General features: G+C 42.0%; 1 protein-coding gene across 1 annotated transcript in view; it reads left to right on the plus strand.

The window, feature by feature from the left end:
* The first annotated feature begins 589 nt into the window (after window positions 1-589).
* Window positions 590-19,037, plus strand: part of ZNF157 (zinc finger protein 157) — a 36,274-nt gene continuing 17,826 nt past the window's right edge. The window contains exon 1 of the mRNA XM_032592236.1: window positions 590-775. Within this exon, the coding sequence (XP_032448127.1) occupies window positions 704-775 (72 nt within the window). The 5' untranslated portion in view covers window positions 590-703. The remainder of the gene's footprint in view (window positions 776-19,037) is intronic.

The following is a 19,037-nucleotide window of genomic DNA, read 5'->3' on the forward strand; positions in this document are numbered from 1 at the left end:
GTTGGAGTTTTATTAGTAATATCTGCAGAATGGTGTCAAATGCTTTTCTGGTGTAATTTAATAGCAGCATTCCCCCCCCTCCCATGTATTGATTAATAAATAACATTAATGTTGAATCATCTTCTGGAAAGAAGAGGTTAAGAGCTTCCTGTAGAAGAATTTAAGAGGGATTTTTCACCCTATAAATGGCAAAATAATTAAAGAGGGCAGAAGAGAGACCTTTCATTCAGGTTTCCAGGTTTCCTGCCTCCGCGGTCACCCACTAGGTCCCCATGGACAAGTCCTTCCTCTGTCCACCTCATAGGGCTTTAGCACCATTTGTTGCCCCAGTTCTCCCCTCCCCACAAACCCCTATCTACCCTGAACCTGGAATTGAGGAGTAGGCTGGCTAGGTAAGGTGTGAAGCTCCCTAGGGAGCCACCCCAGAATCAAGGACTCTGAGGTCATCAGCGTGACTTCAGATATCATGATTGTTTTCATAATCCACCCTAACACTCAGAGTGGGCGGTGCTGAATTTTGTGGTGTGAATGTAGAATGACACTGATGACATGGATACTGTCCTTTTAGGATTTCTTGGTGTCCCCGTGGAGCTGTTGAGTTTCCTCCTTACTGGAGGCTGCGGGATCTTCCATTCATTCTGACCGCAGCCCACATACAGACTCCCCTCCAGCTTTGGAAGGTGGGCTGAGACCCAGGGTGAACATGCCAGCTACTGGGAAATCACCCCAGAGGTTCCCTGCCCTGGTTCCAGGACAGCCTGGCAGATCCTTTGAGGTAAGGAGGAGGAGCCTACTTAACACATTTTTTCTTTTATTTTTTTAAGGTAAATTTTAATTTTGAGATCATTGTAGATTCAAATGCAATGTACCATTTACACACTTTTCTCCAATGGGAACATCATGCAAAACCTTGGTACAGTATCACAGCCAGGCTATTGACATATGGAACATTTCCATCACCACAAGGACCCCCTCATCTTGCCTTTTACATTTTTTTTAATGTTTATTTATCTTTTGAGAGAGAGAGACAGAGCGCAAGTGGGCGAGGGGCAGAGAGAGAAGGAGACACAGAATCCAAGGCAGGCTCCAGGCTCCGAGCTGTCAGCACAGAGCCCGACGCGGGGCTCAAAGTCACGGACCACGAGATCATGACCTGAGCGGAAGTCGGGCGCTTAACCCACTGAGCTGCCCAGGCCCCCTCATCTTGCCTTTTAGTAGCCACTTCCTTCCTCCCCCTACTCCCTCCTTGACTCCTGGCTGTCACTAATCTGTGCTGTCATTCTGTAATTTTGTCATATCAAGCATGACATAGGAATGGAATCATACACTATGTAACCTTTTGGGACTGGATTTTACTCAGCGTAATTCTCCGGAGATTCATGCAGATTGTTGCATTTACGAATAGCTTGTTCTTTTTTCTTGCTGAGCAGTATTCCATGGTATAAATGTACTGCAGTTTGTTTAACCAACCTCTAGTTGAAGGGAATCTGGGTTGTTTCCAGTTTTTGGCTATTATGAATAAAGATCCTGTGATCGTTTGTGTAAGGATTTTGTAGGAGATGAATGACAGTTGCTGGATTGTATGCTAAGTGCATTTCAAACAATTAATGGACTTAATTTCTGTAGTACAGTTTTAGATTTGCAGAATAATTGAGAAAAGAGTACATGCAGGTCCATTACCGCTCTGTATTCCCCTACAGTTTCCCCATTATTCTTTTAAATGTTTATTTATTTTTGAGAGAGAGAGAGAGAGTGAGCGAGTGCGAAGGGGAGATGCAGAGAGAGAGAGAGAGAGAGAGAATGAGAATCCCAAGCAGGCTCCGTGCTGTCAGCATAGAATCCAACGCGGGACTCAATCTCACGAACCATGAGATCATGACCTGAACCAACATCAAGATGGTGACCTGAGCCGAAATCAAGAGTCGGACCCATTTCCAACACTTAACCAACTGAGCCACCCAGGCACCCCTATAACTCATTTGTTTTTACCACTGAATAATATTCCATTGTATGAATGTGCCAGTTTGCCTGTCCATTCACCTATTGAAGGACATCTTAGCCGTTCCCAGTTCTTGGCAATTATGAGTAAAGCTGCTATCAACATTTATATTCAGGTTTTTATTTTATTTTAGTTCTAATTTTTTTTTTTAGAGAGAGAGAGAGAGCATGTGTGTGCACGAGACGGGGAGAGGTAGAGGAGCCCAGTGCTGGGGTCTATCCCAAGACACTGGCATCGTGACCTGAGCTGAAATCAAGAGGCAGACGCTCAACCCAGCCGCCCCTATATGCAGGTTTTTGTGTCGACGTAAGTTTCCAGTTCACTTGGGTAAATAACTAGGAGTGCAACGATAGGTCGTATGGTAAGACTGGCTTTGTGAGAAACTGCCAAGCTCTCTTCCCAAGTTCTTCACCATTTTGCATTCTCACCAGCAATGGACGAGAGCATTCCTGTTGCCCCACATCCTTGTCAGCATTTGGTGTTGTTGGGTTTTTGGATTTTAACCATTCTAGTAGGTGTGTGATGGTATTTCCTTGTTTTGATTTGCAATTCCCTAATGAAAAATGACGGTGAACGTAGTTTGTACGTGCTCATATGCCATCTGTATATCTTCTTCAGTCAAGTGTCTACTCAGATCTTGTCCATTTTTTTTAATTGGATTGGTTGTTTCCTTAGTGTTGAGTTTTAAGAGTTGTTTGTATATTTAAAAAAATTTTTTTAACGTTTTATTTATTTTTGAGACAGAGAGAGACAGAGCATGAACAGGGGAGGGTGAGAGAGGGAGGGAGACACAGAATCGGAAACAGGCTCCAGGCTCTGAGCTGTCCGCACAGAGCCTGACACAGGGCTCGAACTACGGACCGCGAGATCATGACCTGAGCCGAAGTCGGACGCTTAACCGACTGAGCCACCCAGGCGCCCCAAGTTGTTTGTATATTTTAAATACAAGTCCCTTATCAGACATGTGTTCTGCAAATACTTTTCTCTCATTCTTAGGCTTGTCTCTTTATTTTCTTAATGGTGTCCCTTTTAAAAAAAAAAGTTTATTTATTTATTTTGAGAGACAGAGCGAGCTGGGGAGGGGCAGAGAGAGACAGAGAGAGAGAATCCCAAGCAGGCTCCTACGCTTGTCAGCTTGGAATCCGACGTGGGGCTTGATCTCGCGAACCGTGAGATCATGACCTGAGCTGAAATCAAGAGTTGGATGCTTAACCAACTGAGCCTCCCAGACAGGCACCCCACAGTGTCTTTCATAGAGCAGCATTTTAAAATCTTAATAAAGTCCAACTTGTCAATTTTCCTTTTATGAATCATGCTTTTGCTGTTGTATTTTAGAACATCTCCAGACCCGAGTCACTTAGTTTTTTCCTTGTTATCTTGTAGAAGTTTTATAGTTTTACATTTTGCATATATGTCTAATATCCATTTATTTTTTTTTCTTTTATTTATTTATTTATTTTTTATAATTTTTTTTTAATGTTTTATTTATTTTTGAGAGACAGAGAGAGACAGCATGAGCAAGGGAGGGGCAGAGAAAGAGGGAGACACAGAACCTGAAGCAGGCTCCAGGCTCCAAGCTGTCAGCACAGAGCCTGACGTGGGGCTCGAACTCACGAACTGCGATATCATGTCCTGAGCCAAAGCCCGACGCTCAACCGACTGAGCCACCCAAGTGCCCTCTTTTCTTTTTTTTTTAAAGTTTATTTATTTATGAGAGGGCCAGCACGAGTGGGGGTGGGGCAGAGAGTGAGAGGGGAAGACACAGAATCCGAAGCAGCCTCCAGGCTCTGAGCTGTCAGCACAGAGCTCAACGTGGGGCTTGAACCCATGCAAGATCATGACCTGAGCTGAAGTCGACGCTTAACCGACTGAAACACCCAGGTGCCCCGTTCTTTATCCATTTATTTATTGATCGACACTTAGGTTGTTTCCATAGTTTGACTATTATAAATAATAATGAAATAAGCATAGGGATATATATATCAGTCCTCAGTTTGTTCTCTATAGGTAAGTGTCTCTTTTTTTTTTAACTTTTTTTTTTTTTAATGTTTGTTTATTTTCGACACAAGGACAGAGCGTGAGCAGGGGAGGGGCAGAGAGAGGGGGAGACACAGAATCAGAAGCAGGCTCCAGGCTCTGAGCGGTCAGCCAGAGCCCAATGTGGGGCTCGAACTCACGAACCTCGAGATCATGACCTGAGCCAAAGTCGGACGCTCAACTGACTGAGCCACCCAGGTGCCCCTACAGGTAAGTGTCTCTTATGGTTGGTTAAGCATCTGACTTCTGCTCAGGTCATGATCTGACATTCGTGAGTTGGAGCCAGCATCGGGCTCTCTGCTGTCAGCCCGGAGCCTGCTTCGGATCCTCTGTCCCCCCTCTCTGTGCTCCTCCTCCACTTGTGCTCTGTCTCTCTCAAAATAACGAACATTAAAAAAAGAATCTCTTGGGGCGCCTGGGTGGCTCAGTCGGTTAAGCGGCCGACTTCGGCTCAGGTCACGATCTCACGGTCCGTGAGTTCGAGCCCTGCGTCGGGCTCTGTGCTGACAGCTCAGAGCCTGGAGCCTGCTTTCGATTCTGTGTCTCCCTCTCTCTGACCCTCCCCCGTTCATGCTCTGTCTCTCTGTGTCTCAAAAATAAATAAATGTTAAAAAAAAATTAAAAAAAAAAGAATCTCTTATGGTTTGCTTTCCTCTCTTTTTTTCCCCTTCCCCTATGTTCATCTGTTTTGTTTTTTAAATTCCACAGATCAGTGAAATCATGTGGTATTTGTCTTTCTGTGACTGACTTCTTTCGTTTCACATGTCATTACAAATGGCAAGATTCATTCTTTTTGAGGCTAATACTCCATTGTATATTTATACCACATCTTCTTTATCCATTCATCAGTCGGTGGACTCTTGGACTGTTTCCATAGTTTGGTTCCTGTTGATAATGCTGCTATAAACATCAGGGTGCATGTGCCCCTTCGAATCAGTATTTTTGTATCCTAAGATCCATTTAGAGTTAATTTTTGTGAAAAGTATAAGGACTATGTCTGGAGTTCTTTTTTTTTTTTTTGCATATGGATGTCCAGTTTCCACCCTATTTGTTTTCTCCACTGAATTGCCTTTGCTCCTTTGTCAAAGATCAGTGGATTATATTTGTGAATCTATTTCCTTTCTTTTTGTTGCACTGATATATTTATCTCTTCTTTCACCAGTACCATGCTCTTTTTTTTTATTGAGGTATAATTGACTTACAGCATTATATTAATGTACAACATAATCATTTGATATTTGTATGTTTTGCACAATGGCCACCACAATAAAGCCGGTTAACATCCATCACTGTACAGAGTTATATAATTTTTTTTCTTGTGATGAGAACTTTGAAGATGTGCTCTCATAGCAACTTTTAAATATTCAGTACAGTATAATTAACTCTGGTCGTCATGCTGTACGTCACATCTCCGTGACTTATTTATTTGACCTTTGACTTCACCCATTTTGCCCACCTCCTACTCCCACATCTGGCAACTGCCAATCTGTTCTCTGTACTGTGAGCTTGTTTTTCTTTTAGATCCCACATGTGAGATCATACAGTGTTTATATCTTTCCCTGTCTTGACTTATTTCACTTAGCATAATGCCTTCACGGTCCATCCACATTCTTGCAAATGGCAAGATTTCCCCTTTCTTTTATGACTGAATAATACTCCATTGTGTGTGTGCGCGCGCACACACACACACACCCCATATTTTCTTTATCCGTTCATCTGTTGATGGACAGGCACCTCGGTTGTTTCCATATCTTGGCTATTGTAAATAATGCTTTACTGCACATGGGGGTGCAGATATTTCTTTGTTAGTGTTTTTTTTCCTTTGGATAAATATTCAGAAGCGGAATTGCTGGATGATATGATGGTTCTATATTTAATTTTTTGAGGAACCTCCATACTGTTTTCCGTAGTGGCTGCACCGGTTTATGTTCCTACCAGTGGTGGGCAAGGATTCCCTTTTCTTCACATCCTCATCGACATTTGTTATTTCTTGCCTTTTTGACACTGCCTAGCAATTCTAACAGGTGTGGGGTGATATCTTACTGTGGTTTCGATTTGTATTTCTCCTATGAATAGTGATTCTTTTTAAAAGTAGGCTTCATGCCCAATGTGGGGTTCGAACTCACAGCCCTGAGATGAAGAGTCTCACGCTCTACCAAATGAGCCAGGCGGGTGCCCCTAGATTACTGACGTTGAGCATCTTTTCATGTACTTGTTGAGTATCTGCATGTCTTCTTTGGAAACTGTCTACTCAGATCCTCTGCCCATTTTTTTATAAAAATTTTTTTAATGTTATTTATTTAAAAAAAAATTTTTTTTTAACGTTTATTTATTTTTGAGACAGAGAGAGACAGAGCATGAACAGGGGAGGGTCAGAGAGAGGGAGACACAGAATCTGAAACAGGCTCTAGGCTCTGAGCTGTCAGCACACAGCCCGACGCGGGGCTTGAACTCATGGACCGGGAGATCATGACCTGAGCCGAAGTCGGCCGATTAACCGACTGAGCCACCCAGGCGCCCCTAATGTTATTTATTTTTGAGAGAAAGAGAGAGAGAGAGAGAGAGCGCGCGCGCGCGCGCGCGAGTAGGGGGGAGGGGCAGAGAGAGAGGGAGACACAGAGTCCGAAGCGGGCTCCAGGCTCCAAGCCTGAGCTCAGAGCACAGAGCCGGAGGCGGGGCTCGAACTCACCAACCGTGAGATCGGTGACCTGAGCTCAAGTCGGACGCTTAACTGACTGATCCACCCAGGCGCCCCTCCTCTGCTCATTTTTAAATCGGATTTTTTTTTATTTTGCCATTGAGTTGTGCGAGTTATTCATATATTTTGGATATGAACCCCTTATCAGATATACGCTTTACAAATATTTTCTGCCGTTTGGTAGTTTGCCTTTTCATTTAGTTGATGGTTTCCTTTGCTGTGCAGAAGCTTTTTACTTTGCTGTGGTACCAGTAGTTTATTTTTACTTTTGTTGCCTTTGCTTTTGGTGTCAAATCCAAAAAATCTTTACCGTGGAGCTTAGTGCCTATGTTTTCTTGGAGTTTTATGGTTTCAGGCTTTAGGTTCAAGTCTTTAATTCATTTTGAGTTAATTTTTGTGCATGGTGAAACTGTGAAAAAAAGTTTCATTTTTTTTTGCATGTGGCTGTCCCAGTTTTTCCAACACCATTTATTGAAAAAACTGTCCTTTTTCTTCACTGACTATTCTTGGGTCCTCTGTCGTAAATTAATTGGCCATAAGTGTGTGGGTTTATTTCCGAGCTCTCTATTCTGTTCCATTGATCTGTGTGTCTGTTTTTATGCCAATACCACACTGTTTTGATTCCTATAGCTTTGTATTATAGTTTGAAATCAGAGAGCATGAGGCCCGTGGTGTTCTTTTTTCTCAGGATGGCCAGTCTGTTGTAGTTATTACAAGTTTTGTACATAGTTTGTTAGATTTATACGTAAGTATTTCATTTTTTTGAGTGATTATAAATGGTTTTATATATATTTTTAATTTTGGAGTCCACATTTTCATTGCTAACATAGAAATACAGTTGATTTTTGTATTATATTTTGTTTCCTGTGACTTTGATGAATTCAATTATTAGTCCTGGGAGTTTTATTTTTTGTAGATTTTTTTGTGATTTAAAAAAAAAGTTTTGAGAAGAAGAGTACGTGTGTGCATGGGGGAGGGGCATAGGGAGAGAGAGAGAGAGAGAGAGAGAGAGAGAGAGAATCTTAAGCACACTCCATGCCCCATGGAACCTGATGTGAGGGCTCTACCTCACGACTGTGAGATCATGACCTGAGCCAAAATAAAGAGTTGGACGCTTAACGGACTGAGCCACCCAGGAGCCCCAAAGTTTTGTGATTTTTCTACATAGACAATCATATCACCTGTAAATAGGGACTTTTTCTTTCTTCTTTTTTATTCTGTACGCCTTCCATTTCCATTTTTTGCCTTATTGCACAGGTTAGAACTTCTAGCACTATGTTGAATAAGAATAGTGAGAATGGACGTTCTTGCCTTGCTGGTTAATCTTGCCTTTCACCATTAAGTGTAATGTTAGCTGCGGTTTTGTTTTAGATGCTCTTTATCAGGTTTAAGAAGTTCCTGTCTCTTCCTGTTTCTATTCATATTTTTTTTTGTAGGAATGAATATTGAATTTTGTCAAATGCTGTTTTTTACATGCGTTGATATGATCATGTGATTTTAAAAATCCTCTTAATGTGGTGGATTACATGGATTGATTTTTGAATATTGAACCTGCCTTGCATTCCTAGAATAAACCCCAGTTGGATATGGTGTATAATTCTTTTTTTTTTTTTTTTTTTTGGAGAGAGAGGGCACAAGTGAGTGAGGGGCAGATAGAGAGAGAGAGAGAGAGAGAGAGAGAGAGAGAGAGAAGCGAGGCTCACCCGAAGCAGGGCTTGAACTCACCTGATATGGGACTTGTGGGACTCGCCCTCACCCAGTGTGGGACTCGAACTCACGAACCATGAGATCATGACCTGAGCCAAAGTCAGATTCTTAACGACTGAACCACCCAGGCGCCCTATAATTCTTTTAATATATTGCTGAGTTATATTTGCTAATATTTTGTCAAGAATTTTTGCCTACATATTCATGAGTGATATTGGGGTGTGGTTTTCTTTTTTATACTGTGTTTGTCTGACTTTGTAATCAGGGAATGTGATCAGCCACCACACACTTGGTGGCTTAAAATGACAGAAATTTGTTTTCTCACAGTTCCGGAGGCCTTAAGTCCAAAATAAGTATCACTGGGCCCAAATCAAGGTTTTGGCAGGGTTGTGCTCCCTGCAGAACCTTCCTTGCCTCTTTTAGCTTCTGGGGGCTGCCCCTGTTCCTTGGCCTTCCTCATTCCATTCTTCTGGCCACCAGCATCTTCGAATCTGTCTCTGTTCTGGCTTCACATCACTGCCCTCTGTGTGTGTGGCAAATTTTCTTCTACGTTCCTCTCGTTAGGGTACATGTGACTGTGTCTGGGACCCACCTGGATAATTCAGGATACGCCTCTCATCTTGAGATCCTTAATCACACCTGCAAAGACCCTTTTACTCTTGCCATTTTTTAGAGCTGATATCCACAGGCTGTCAGGATTAGGATGCGGATATATTTGGGGGCCCCCTTTTAAGCTTATCACAGGTAAATAACTAGCTTTGTGGAATGAGTTAGGAAGACTTACTTCCTCTTCTTTTTCCTGTAAGAGGTTTTGCAATTGGTGTTAATTCTTTAAAAGAATTTGACAGAATTCTCCAGGAAAACTGTGTGGGCCAGTGATTTCTTTCTTTCTTTCTTTCTTTCTTTCTCTTCCTTCCTTCCTTCCTTCCTTTCTTTCCTTTCCTTTCCTTTCCTTTCTTCCTTCTTTCCTTCCTTCCTCTCTCTCTCTCTCCCTCCCTCCCTTTCTTTTTTCCTTCTTTTCTCTTCTTTTAAATTATGGATTAAATTTCCTTAGTAGTACTAGGGCTATTCAAATTATTTCATTTCAGGCAGTTTGTGATAGTTTGTGGGGTTTTTTAGGAAGTAGTTCATTTTATGTAAGTTATCAAATGTGTATATGAAGAATTATTTATAATTTTATTATCCTTTTGATGTCTGCAAGGTCTGTAGTGATAGTCTTTGTTTCATTCCTGATTTTGGTAACTTGTGTCCTCTCTGTTTTTCAGTCTTGCCAAATATTTGTCAATTTTATTGATCTTTTCTTTTTTTTTAATTTATTTATTTAAAAAAAATTTTTTTTTCAATGTTTATTTATTTTTGGGACAGAGAGAGACAGAGCATGAACGGGGGAGGGGCAGAGAGAGAGGGAGACACAGAATCGGAAACAGGCTCCAGGCTCCGAGCCATCAGCCCAGAGCCTGACGCGGGGCTCGAACTCACGGACCGCGAGATCGTGACCTGGCTGAAGTCGGACGCTTAACCGACTGCGCCACCCAGGCGCCCCTTTATTGATCTTTTCAAAGATTTATTTCACTGATTTTTATCTATTATTTTTCTGTTTTCAACTTCACTAATTTTTGCTCTTTTCTTTAAAAAAAATTTTTTTTAATGTTTATTTTTGAGAGACAGAGAGAGAGAAAGAGACGGAGCATGAATGGGGGAGGGGCAGAGAGGGAGACACAGAATCTGAAGCAGGCTCCAGGCTCTGAACTATCATCACAGAGCCCGATGAGGGGCGCGAAATCGCAAACCATGAGACCATGATCTGAATCAAAGTCGGACGCTTAACGTACTGAGCCTTCCAGGTGCCCCTATTTTTTTCTCTTTTCTATTTCTTTCCTTCTGCTTGCTCTGGGTTTATTTTAGTCCTATTGTTTTTCTTTTTTAAAAATTAAAGTATTGATATATAACATTGTGTAAGTTTAAGGTATACGTGTGTTTGATACATTTATATATTGCAATATGATTACTACTGTAAGTTTGCTAACATCTCAATCACATCACGTAATTATCATTTCTTTTTTGTGGTGGGAACAATTTAAGTCTAGTTTCTTAACAACTTTGAGGTTTATAATATTGTTTCCTATAATCACTTGCTGTTCCAAGTTTGTACCCTTAAACAGCATAACCTCAATATGGTTTCTTTTTCTAGGTTTTTGAAATGGACCTTAGGTTTTTATTTTTGTTTATTTTTTTATTAAAAAATGTTTAATGTTTATTTGTTTATTTATTTATTTATTTTTTTTGAGAGAGAGGAAGAGAGAACTGTCAAGCCCCAACTCACAAACCGTGAGATCATGACCTGAGCTGAAAACAGGAGTCAGACGTTTAACCGACTGAGCCACCCAGGTGCCCCGAGACCTTAGATTTTTGGTTTGAGACTTTCCTCTTTCAAATGTATGCATTTAGTGCTATACTTCCCTCTCAGCACTGCTTTAGATGTGTTCCACGAATTGTAAATGTATGTTCATTTTCATTTTGTTTATTGTAATTTTAAAATTTCCTTTGAGACTTTCTCCTTGTACCATAGATTATTAGAAATGTGTCATTTGGCTTCCAAGTGTTTGGAGATTGTTTTGTTGTCTTTCTTTTTTTAAATGTTTGTTTATTCTTGTGAGAGAGAGAGAGAGAGAGAGAGAGAGAGAGAGAGAGAGAGAGAGAAGGGGCAGAGAGAGAGGGACAGAGGATCCAAAGTGGGCTCTGCCGTGACAGCAGAAAGCCTGATGTGGGGCTCGAACTCAGGAGCCAAGCTGTGAGATTACGACCTGAGCTGAACCAGCTCAACCAACTGAGCCACCCAGGTGCCCCTTTCTTGTTAGCTTTCTGCTCTCTTGTGAGCTTTCCATTATTGATTTCTAGTTTCATTCCAGTGTGGTCAGGGAAAATTGCTCATTTTCTTTTCTTTTTTAAAAATTTCTATTAGAGAGAGAGAGCATGCAAGCGGGGTAGCGGGGTAGAGGGACAGAGGGAGAAACACTCTTTTTTAATGTTTATTTATTTTTGAGAGAGAGAGAGAGAGAGAGAGAGAAGTGGAGGGGCAGAGGATCTGAGGCAGGCTCCCCGCTGATAGCAGAGAGCCCAATGTGGGGCTTGAACTCACAAACCACGAGATCATGACCTGAAATGAAGTCGGATGCTTAAGAGACTGAGCCACTCAGGCGCCCCAGAGAGAGAAAGAATCTTAAGCAGGCTCCACGCTCAGCGCAGAGCCCAATGCTGGGCTCTGTCCCACGACCCTGGGATCACGACCTGAGCTGAGGACGCTCAACCAGCTGAGCCACCAGGCGCCCCCAAATTGCCCATTTTCTGTTTTTTTCCGGTTTCATTAGCTTTTGCTTTTGTTTTCTACATTTAGGATTGATTTGTCTCTTTGGATGAATTGGCGTTTTTATCATTAGATGTCTTCTCTCTGTCTCTGGTAATTTTTTTCTCTGAAGTCTACTTTGTCTGATATTAGTATAGCTACTTCTGCTTTCTTTTTTCAACTTTATTGAGGTATAATTAACATTATTTCTGCTTTCTTTTGATGAATGTTTGCATGATATATCTCTTTTCATACTTTTACTTTCAACCTGCCTATATTGCTATATTTGAAGTGACCTTCTTTCAGATACCATATACTTGGGTCCTGTGTGTAATTTTTTTTTTCTAATTTCTGTCTTTTAATTGGTGCAGTTAGACCATTGACATTCAATGTGAGTAATGATAAGTCAGGTCTTATTTTATTTTTTCTTCTGTGTTTGTTCTGTTTCATTTTCTGTTTTATTTTTCCCCGGTCAGTCATGGGAACATTTTTTAGAATTCCATTTTGATTTACTTAGAGTGTTTTTGAGTGTATCTCTTTGTATAGCTTTTTATTTATTTTTTATTTTTATTTTTTTGTTAAATAAAGTCTACCCCCCATGTGGGTCTCAAACTCATGACCCTGAGATCAAGAGTCACACACTCTGATGACTGAGCCAGCCAGGTGCCCCTGTATAGCTTATTATTATTATTGTTATTATTAATGTTTATTTTTGAGAGAGAGAGAAAGAGAAAGAGAGAGCAAGTGAAGGAGGGACAGAGAGAGAGGGAGACACAGAATCCAAAGTAGGCTCCAGGCTCCGTGATGTCAGCACAGAGCCCAACATGGGGCTCGAACCCACAAACCGTGAGATCATGACCTGAGCCGAAGTCATGACCTGAGCCACCCAGGTGCCCCTATTTATCCATATTTTTGTTTCCTGCATCTGTTCTTTCTTTGTGGTGTTCCAAGATTCCTTCTGTTATCTTTCATTTTCTGTTTAGGGGACTTCCTTTAGCCATTCTTTTTAAGGTAGATCTGCTCGGGACAAATTGTATTAGGATTTTTTTTTTTTCTGCCTGAGAATGTCTTTATTTCTCCTTCATTCCTGAAGGATATTTTCATTGTTGATAGTTCTTTTCTTTCAGCTGAAAAATGATGTGCTACGTCCTATGGCCTCTATGGTTTCTGATGTGAAATCTGCCGTCATTCAAATTGTTTCTGTAGGTAAGGTGTCATTTCTCTCTCATGGCTTTCAATATGTATTTTTTTAAATCTCTGGTTTTCAAAAGTTTAACGATAATATATCTTAGTGTGGATTTCTTTGGTTTTATCCTGTTTGGGATTTGTTCTGGTTCTTCAGTCTGTAAATGTATTTGTTTTGCCAAATTGGGACATTTTTATTCTTTATTTCTTCATGTACTTTTAAAGCCTCACCTCTTTCTCTTCTCCTTCCTGATTTCTGATGGCAAGATGTTGGTTCTTTTGTTATAGAGCTTTGGGGCACATCCCCCCCCCCCCCGCCAGTCTATTTAGTCTGTGCTATTCAGACTGGGTAATTTCTGTTCTGTGTTTCACTTCATTCATTCTTTCCTCTGTTTCCTCTGTTCTGCTGTTGAGGCCATCCATTGAGTTTTTTATTTTAGTTATTGTATTTTTCAGGTCTAACATCTCCATTTGCGTCTTCCTGGTATTTTCTCGTGTTTTCCTGAGACGCGCTCATTGAAGTGTTTTTGTGATGGCTGATTCAAAGTCTTCATCGGACAGTTTTCTCTGTTACCTCAGTCTTGATAGCAGTTGATTTTTTTTCATTCAGTTTGAGATTTTTCTGGTTCTTTTTAGTTTTTAAAATTTTTTTTTTTTAACGTTTATTTATTTTTGAGACAGAGAGAGACAGAGCATGAACGGGGGAGGGGCAGAGAGAGAGGGAGACACAGAATCGGAAACAGGCTCCAGGCTCCGAGCCATCAGCCCAGAGCCTGACGCGGGGCTCGAACTCACGGACCGCGAGATCGTGACCTGGCTGAAGTCGGACGCTCAACCGACTGCGCCACCCAGGCGCCCCTCTTTTTAGTTTTTAAATGTTTATTTTACAGGGGGGGTGGGCAGAGAGAGAGAGGGAGACACAGAATCCGAAGCAGGCTCCAGGTTCTGAGCTGCCGGCCCAGAGCCCGACACGGGGCTCGAACTCACAAGCTTGTGAGATCATGACCTGAGCCGAAGTCGGACGTTTAACTGACTGAGCCACCCGGGCACCCCTTTTCTGGTTCTTGATATGAGTGATTATCCATCGAAACCGTTAGACATTTTTGATATGATGTTACGAGATTCTGGTTCTTATTTAAACTGGTTTTAGCTGGCTTCCTCTAACTTCATTGCAGCTGGGGAAGAAAGGATGACATGTCACCACTACCAGGCAGCAGAATAAGCCCAGGTTTCCCAGTTGGCTTCCCTTGAACCCGAGGTAGAGAGCTCTCGTTACTTCTGGGCAGGCGTCGGGTTCCAGCTTTCCATTGTATCTTTCCAGACACCTCTCCTGACTCTCCGCTAGACCTCTGATACCACTACTCGGTAGGACGGGGGAAGGATGTCTCATTACTGCTGATTTGCGATGGACGTCCAGGCTCCCCCTGGTTTCTTCACTGATGGCACTGAGTGAGGAGGCTCCTTGCTGCCCAGAAGGGATGAGCCTCAGCTCCCTGCTTTGTCTTTTGTGATACCACTCCAGTGTTGTAAGGGGTATAGCACTTTGTCAAAGCCACAAAGAAGTGGAAGTATGTGCTCCCCACTTGGCTTTTGCTGACGGGATGGAGCCGGGACCCATAGGTTTTCGTGCTTTTCTCCCACGATGCTTGGCTGGAATAAGTTGGTTATTATTTCAAAGTTTTCTGGGGGCGCCTGGGTGGCTCCGTCGCTTAAGCATCCTACTCTTGATTTCACCTCAGGTCGTTATCTCACGGTTCGTGAGATCGAGCCTCGTGTCAGGCTCCATGCTGACATGGAACATGCTTGGCATTCTGTCTCCCCCCCCGCCCCCCCCGCTCATGCTCTCTCTCTCTCTCTCTCTCTCTATCTCTCAAAATAGATAAATAATTGTTTAAAAAAAATTTTTTAAGTGTATTTATTTTTGAGAGAGACAGAGCATGAGTGGGGAGGGGCAGAGAGAGAGGGGGACACAGAATCCGAAGCGGGCTCCAGGCTCCGGGCTGTCCGCACAGAGCCCGACACGGGGCTCGAACTCACGAACCGTGAGATCAGGACCCGAGCCGAAGTCAGACACTTAACCGACTGGGCCACCCAGGTGCCCCAATAAATAAATATTTTTAAAAAATGCTTTCTTGCTAGGTTGTCCTTTTCCTGGTCCTTTGACCAGATAAAGCAGACTTTCTTAGTCCATTGGAATTTTTGGGTTGCCTGTGTCTCCAGCACCTACTGTGGGATATATGTGGTATAAAGAAAACTCAGGGGAATCACTGCTATGTTGTTCCTGGAGTTTTAAGTCCCCCACTGATCTGCCTCATCTCCAAGTGGCACAGTCTTCTTCATTTTATTTTCTTTTTAAAATTAAATATATTTTATTATGACCCAGACAGGGAGCACCACAGGTAGGAAGGAATTATTATTATTTTTGACTACTGAAATATATCTTATTTATTTCTTAAACTTTTTACTTTGAGTATAGGTGACACCTGGTGTTACATTAGTTTCAGGTGTACCCCATAGTGAATCAGCGGGTTTATACATTAAGCTGTGCTCACCGCCAGCCTAGCCTCCTTTTTTTGCCATACGGAGCTATTGCAATAGCGTTCATTGACTATATTCCTTATGCCGTGCCTTTTTTAATGTGGGTATGGTTGGGGCGCCTGGGTGGCGCAGTCGGTTAAGCGTCCGACTTCAGCCAGGTCACGATCTCGCGGTCCATGAGTTCGAGCCCCGCGTCAGGCTCTGGGCTGATGGCTCGGAGCCTGGAGCCTGTTTCCGATTCTGTGTCTCCCTCTCTCTCTGCCCCTCCCCCGTTCATGCTCTGTCTCTCTCTGTCCCAAAAATAAATAAACGTTGAAAAAAAAAATTTATAAAAAAAAAAAAATGTGGGTATGGTTGACACACAGAGTTACACTAATTAGTTTTACGTGTTCAGCATAGCGGTTGGACACGTTTATACATTATTCTCTGCCCACCACAAGTGTAGATACCATTATGCTGTGCCTGTCACTCCCGTGACTTCATCGTTTCATAACCCGAAGCCTGTGTCTCCCACTCGCCTTCACCCATTTTGCCCATTCTCCCACCCCCTCCCTTTGGCAACCACCAGTTTGTTTGCTGTATTCATAGGTGTGATTCTGCTTTTTGTTCGTTTATTCATTTGGGGTTTTGTTTGGATTCCACATGTGAATGCAGTCCTCTGACGTTTGTCTTTCTCGGTCTTATTTCACTTAACCTAATACCGTCTAGGTCCACCCATGTCACAAATGGTTCGATATCATCCTTTTCTATGACTGTGTAATACGCCATTGTGTATGCACCACATCTTCCTCATCCATTCATCTGTTAGTGATCACTTGGGTTGCTTCCGTATCTTGGTTAGTGTAAATAAGGCTGCAGTACGCATGGGGGTGCGTGTATCTTTTCAAATTAGTGTTTTCATTTGCCTTTTCTTCATTTTCACTTCATTCCTGTAGTAGAATTACTGGGTCATATCGTATTTCAATTTGAAATCTCTTTTTCAGTAGGCTCCATACCCAACACGGGTCTTGAACTCATGACCCTGAGCTCAAGAGTCACATGTTCTACCAACTGAGCCGGCCGTGTGTCCCTCAGATTTTTTGAGGTACCTCCATACTGTTTTCCACAGTGGCTGTACCAGTTTACATTCCCACCAATGGTGTGTGAGGGTTGAGAGCTTTTCCTCTAAGATCAGGAAGAAGACAAGGATGTCTGCTCTTGCCACTTTCATTTAACATAGTACTGGAAGTCCGAGCGACAGCAGTCCTACAAGAAAAGGAGATAAGAGGCATCCATATTGGTAAAGAAGAAGTTAAACTGTCATTTGCAGATGACATGATGCTGTACATAGAAAATTCTCTTCTTTGTTTTATATATAGTGTCCAGGGTTCTTAGATGTACTTAGCAGGAGGACTAGGGAAGAGTACATTTACGTGTATTTTCCTGGAAGCAGAACTCAGCATACTTTTTCTTAAGAGAATGAAAAGTACAGAATTCATTTTCAATTCAGATTAAAATTACGGAACTTTACTTCTTTTGCTTATTTATTAAAATTTTTTTTAAGTTTATTTATTTATTTTGAGAGAGAGCGTGAGCTCAAGCTGGGGAGGGGGAGAGAGAGAATCCCACACGCAGGCTCCACATTGCCAGCATGGAGACTGACGTGGGGCTCGAACCCACGAACCGTGAGATCATGACCTGAGCCGAAACCAAGAGTTGGACGCTTAACCGACTGAGCCGCTCAGGCGCCCCTATTTATTTATTTTAAATGCTTATTTATTTTTGAGAGAGAGAGCGCGAGTGGGGGAGAGGCAAGGAGAAGAGGGGGACAGAGGATCCCAAGTGGGCTCTCCGCTGACAGCACTGAGCGTGATGTGGGGCTTGAACCCACGAACTACGAGATCATGACCTGAGCCAAAGTTGGACGCTCAACCGACTGAGCCACCGAGGCGCTCCCTGCAAAAAAGAGTTTTAGAGTAACATACTTCTAAGCAAAGCATGCCATCTGAGAGGAGAATAGTGATATTGGGTGTATGAAATGCTACATAAGGAAGCTGATGGAGGTTACTGGTGTCACGTCTTTCGACTCTTTAGGCTTCTGACAGCTGGTTACTTTATGCAGGGAGTTTGCAACCAGTTAGTTGTTTACCTTTTGACTCTTCCCAGTTAGAGTGGGTTTTTCTTCCCCCCAGGGGAATATGTAGATTGTAGATGATAGGTTATAGAATTATAGGTTATAGAATAATTTCCTTTTAAATTAAAACTTCGTCAACATACACCATTATGTTAGTTTCAGGTGTAAAACGTATTGATTCAGCAGTTCTACACATTACTATCTGTCACCATACATTATTGCAGTATTAACTATATTCCCTATGCCGTACTTTGTATCTGTGTGATGTATTTATTTTGTAATTGGAGGTTTCTAACTCTTAATCCCCTTTATCTGTTTTGCTCATTTCCCCATCCACCTATACTCAGGCAACTACCAGTTTCTTCTCTATATTTACAAGTCTGTTTGTTTTGTTTTCTAGGTTCCATATAGAAGTGGAATCATACGGTACTTGTCTTTCTCTGACTTATTTCGCTTAGCATAATACCTTCCAGACCCATCCATGTGATTGCAGATGGCAAGATCTCATTCTTTTTTATGGCTGAGCAGTATTCTAGTATGTATGTAGATATACGTATAGATCTACCTCATTTTCTTTATCCATTCATCTACGGGTGAGCACTTGGGCTGCTTCTATATCTTGGCTTGTGTAAATAATGCTGCAATAAACATAGGGGTGCGTATATCTTTTCAAAATAGTGTTTTCATTTTCTTTGTGTAGATACGCAGTAGTGGAATTACTGGATCGTATGGTAATTCTATTTTTAATTTTTTGAGTAATTAAATTACTGTCTCCCAAAGTGGTAGTAAATTTTTGGAGCACCACCATACTGTTTTCCACAGTGATTGGACCAATTTACATTCCCACTAATGGTGCACCAGGATTTCTTTTTCTCCACACCCTTGTTATTTCTTTTCTTTTGGGTACTAGCCATTCTGACTGCTGTAAAGTGATATCTCATTGTGGTTTTGATTTGCACTTCTCTGACGATGAGGGATGTCGAGCATCTTTTCATGTGTTTGTTGGCCCTCTGTCTGTCTTCTTTGGAAAAATATCTATTTGGATCCTCTGCCCATTTTTAATTTTTTGAATAATTTTTTAATGTTTATTTGTTTTATAGAGGGAGACAGAATGTGAGTGGGGGAGGGGCAGAGAGAGAGGGAGACACAGAATCCGAAGCAGGCTCCGGGCTCCGAGCTGTCAGCACAGAGCCTGACACGGGGCTCGAACTCGCGAACTGCGAGATCACGACCTGAGCCAAGGTCGGATGCTTAACTGACTGAGCCACCCAGGTGTCCCATTCTGTCCATGTTTTAATCGGGGATTTTTTTGGTATTAGTCGTTTAAGTTCTTTATGTATTTTGGATAGGACATCTCATTTACAAATATCTTCTCCCATTCAATAGGTTGCCTTTTCATTTTGTTGATGGTTTTCTG

This window comes from Lynx canadensis, chromosome X, assembly GCF_007474595.2.
Source record: "Lynx canadensis isolate LIC74 chromosome X, mLynCan4.pri.v2, whole genome shotgun sequence".
NCBI classification, from domain to species: Eukaryota; Metazoa; Chordata; class Mammalia; order Carnivora; family Felidae; genus Lynx; species Lynx canadensis.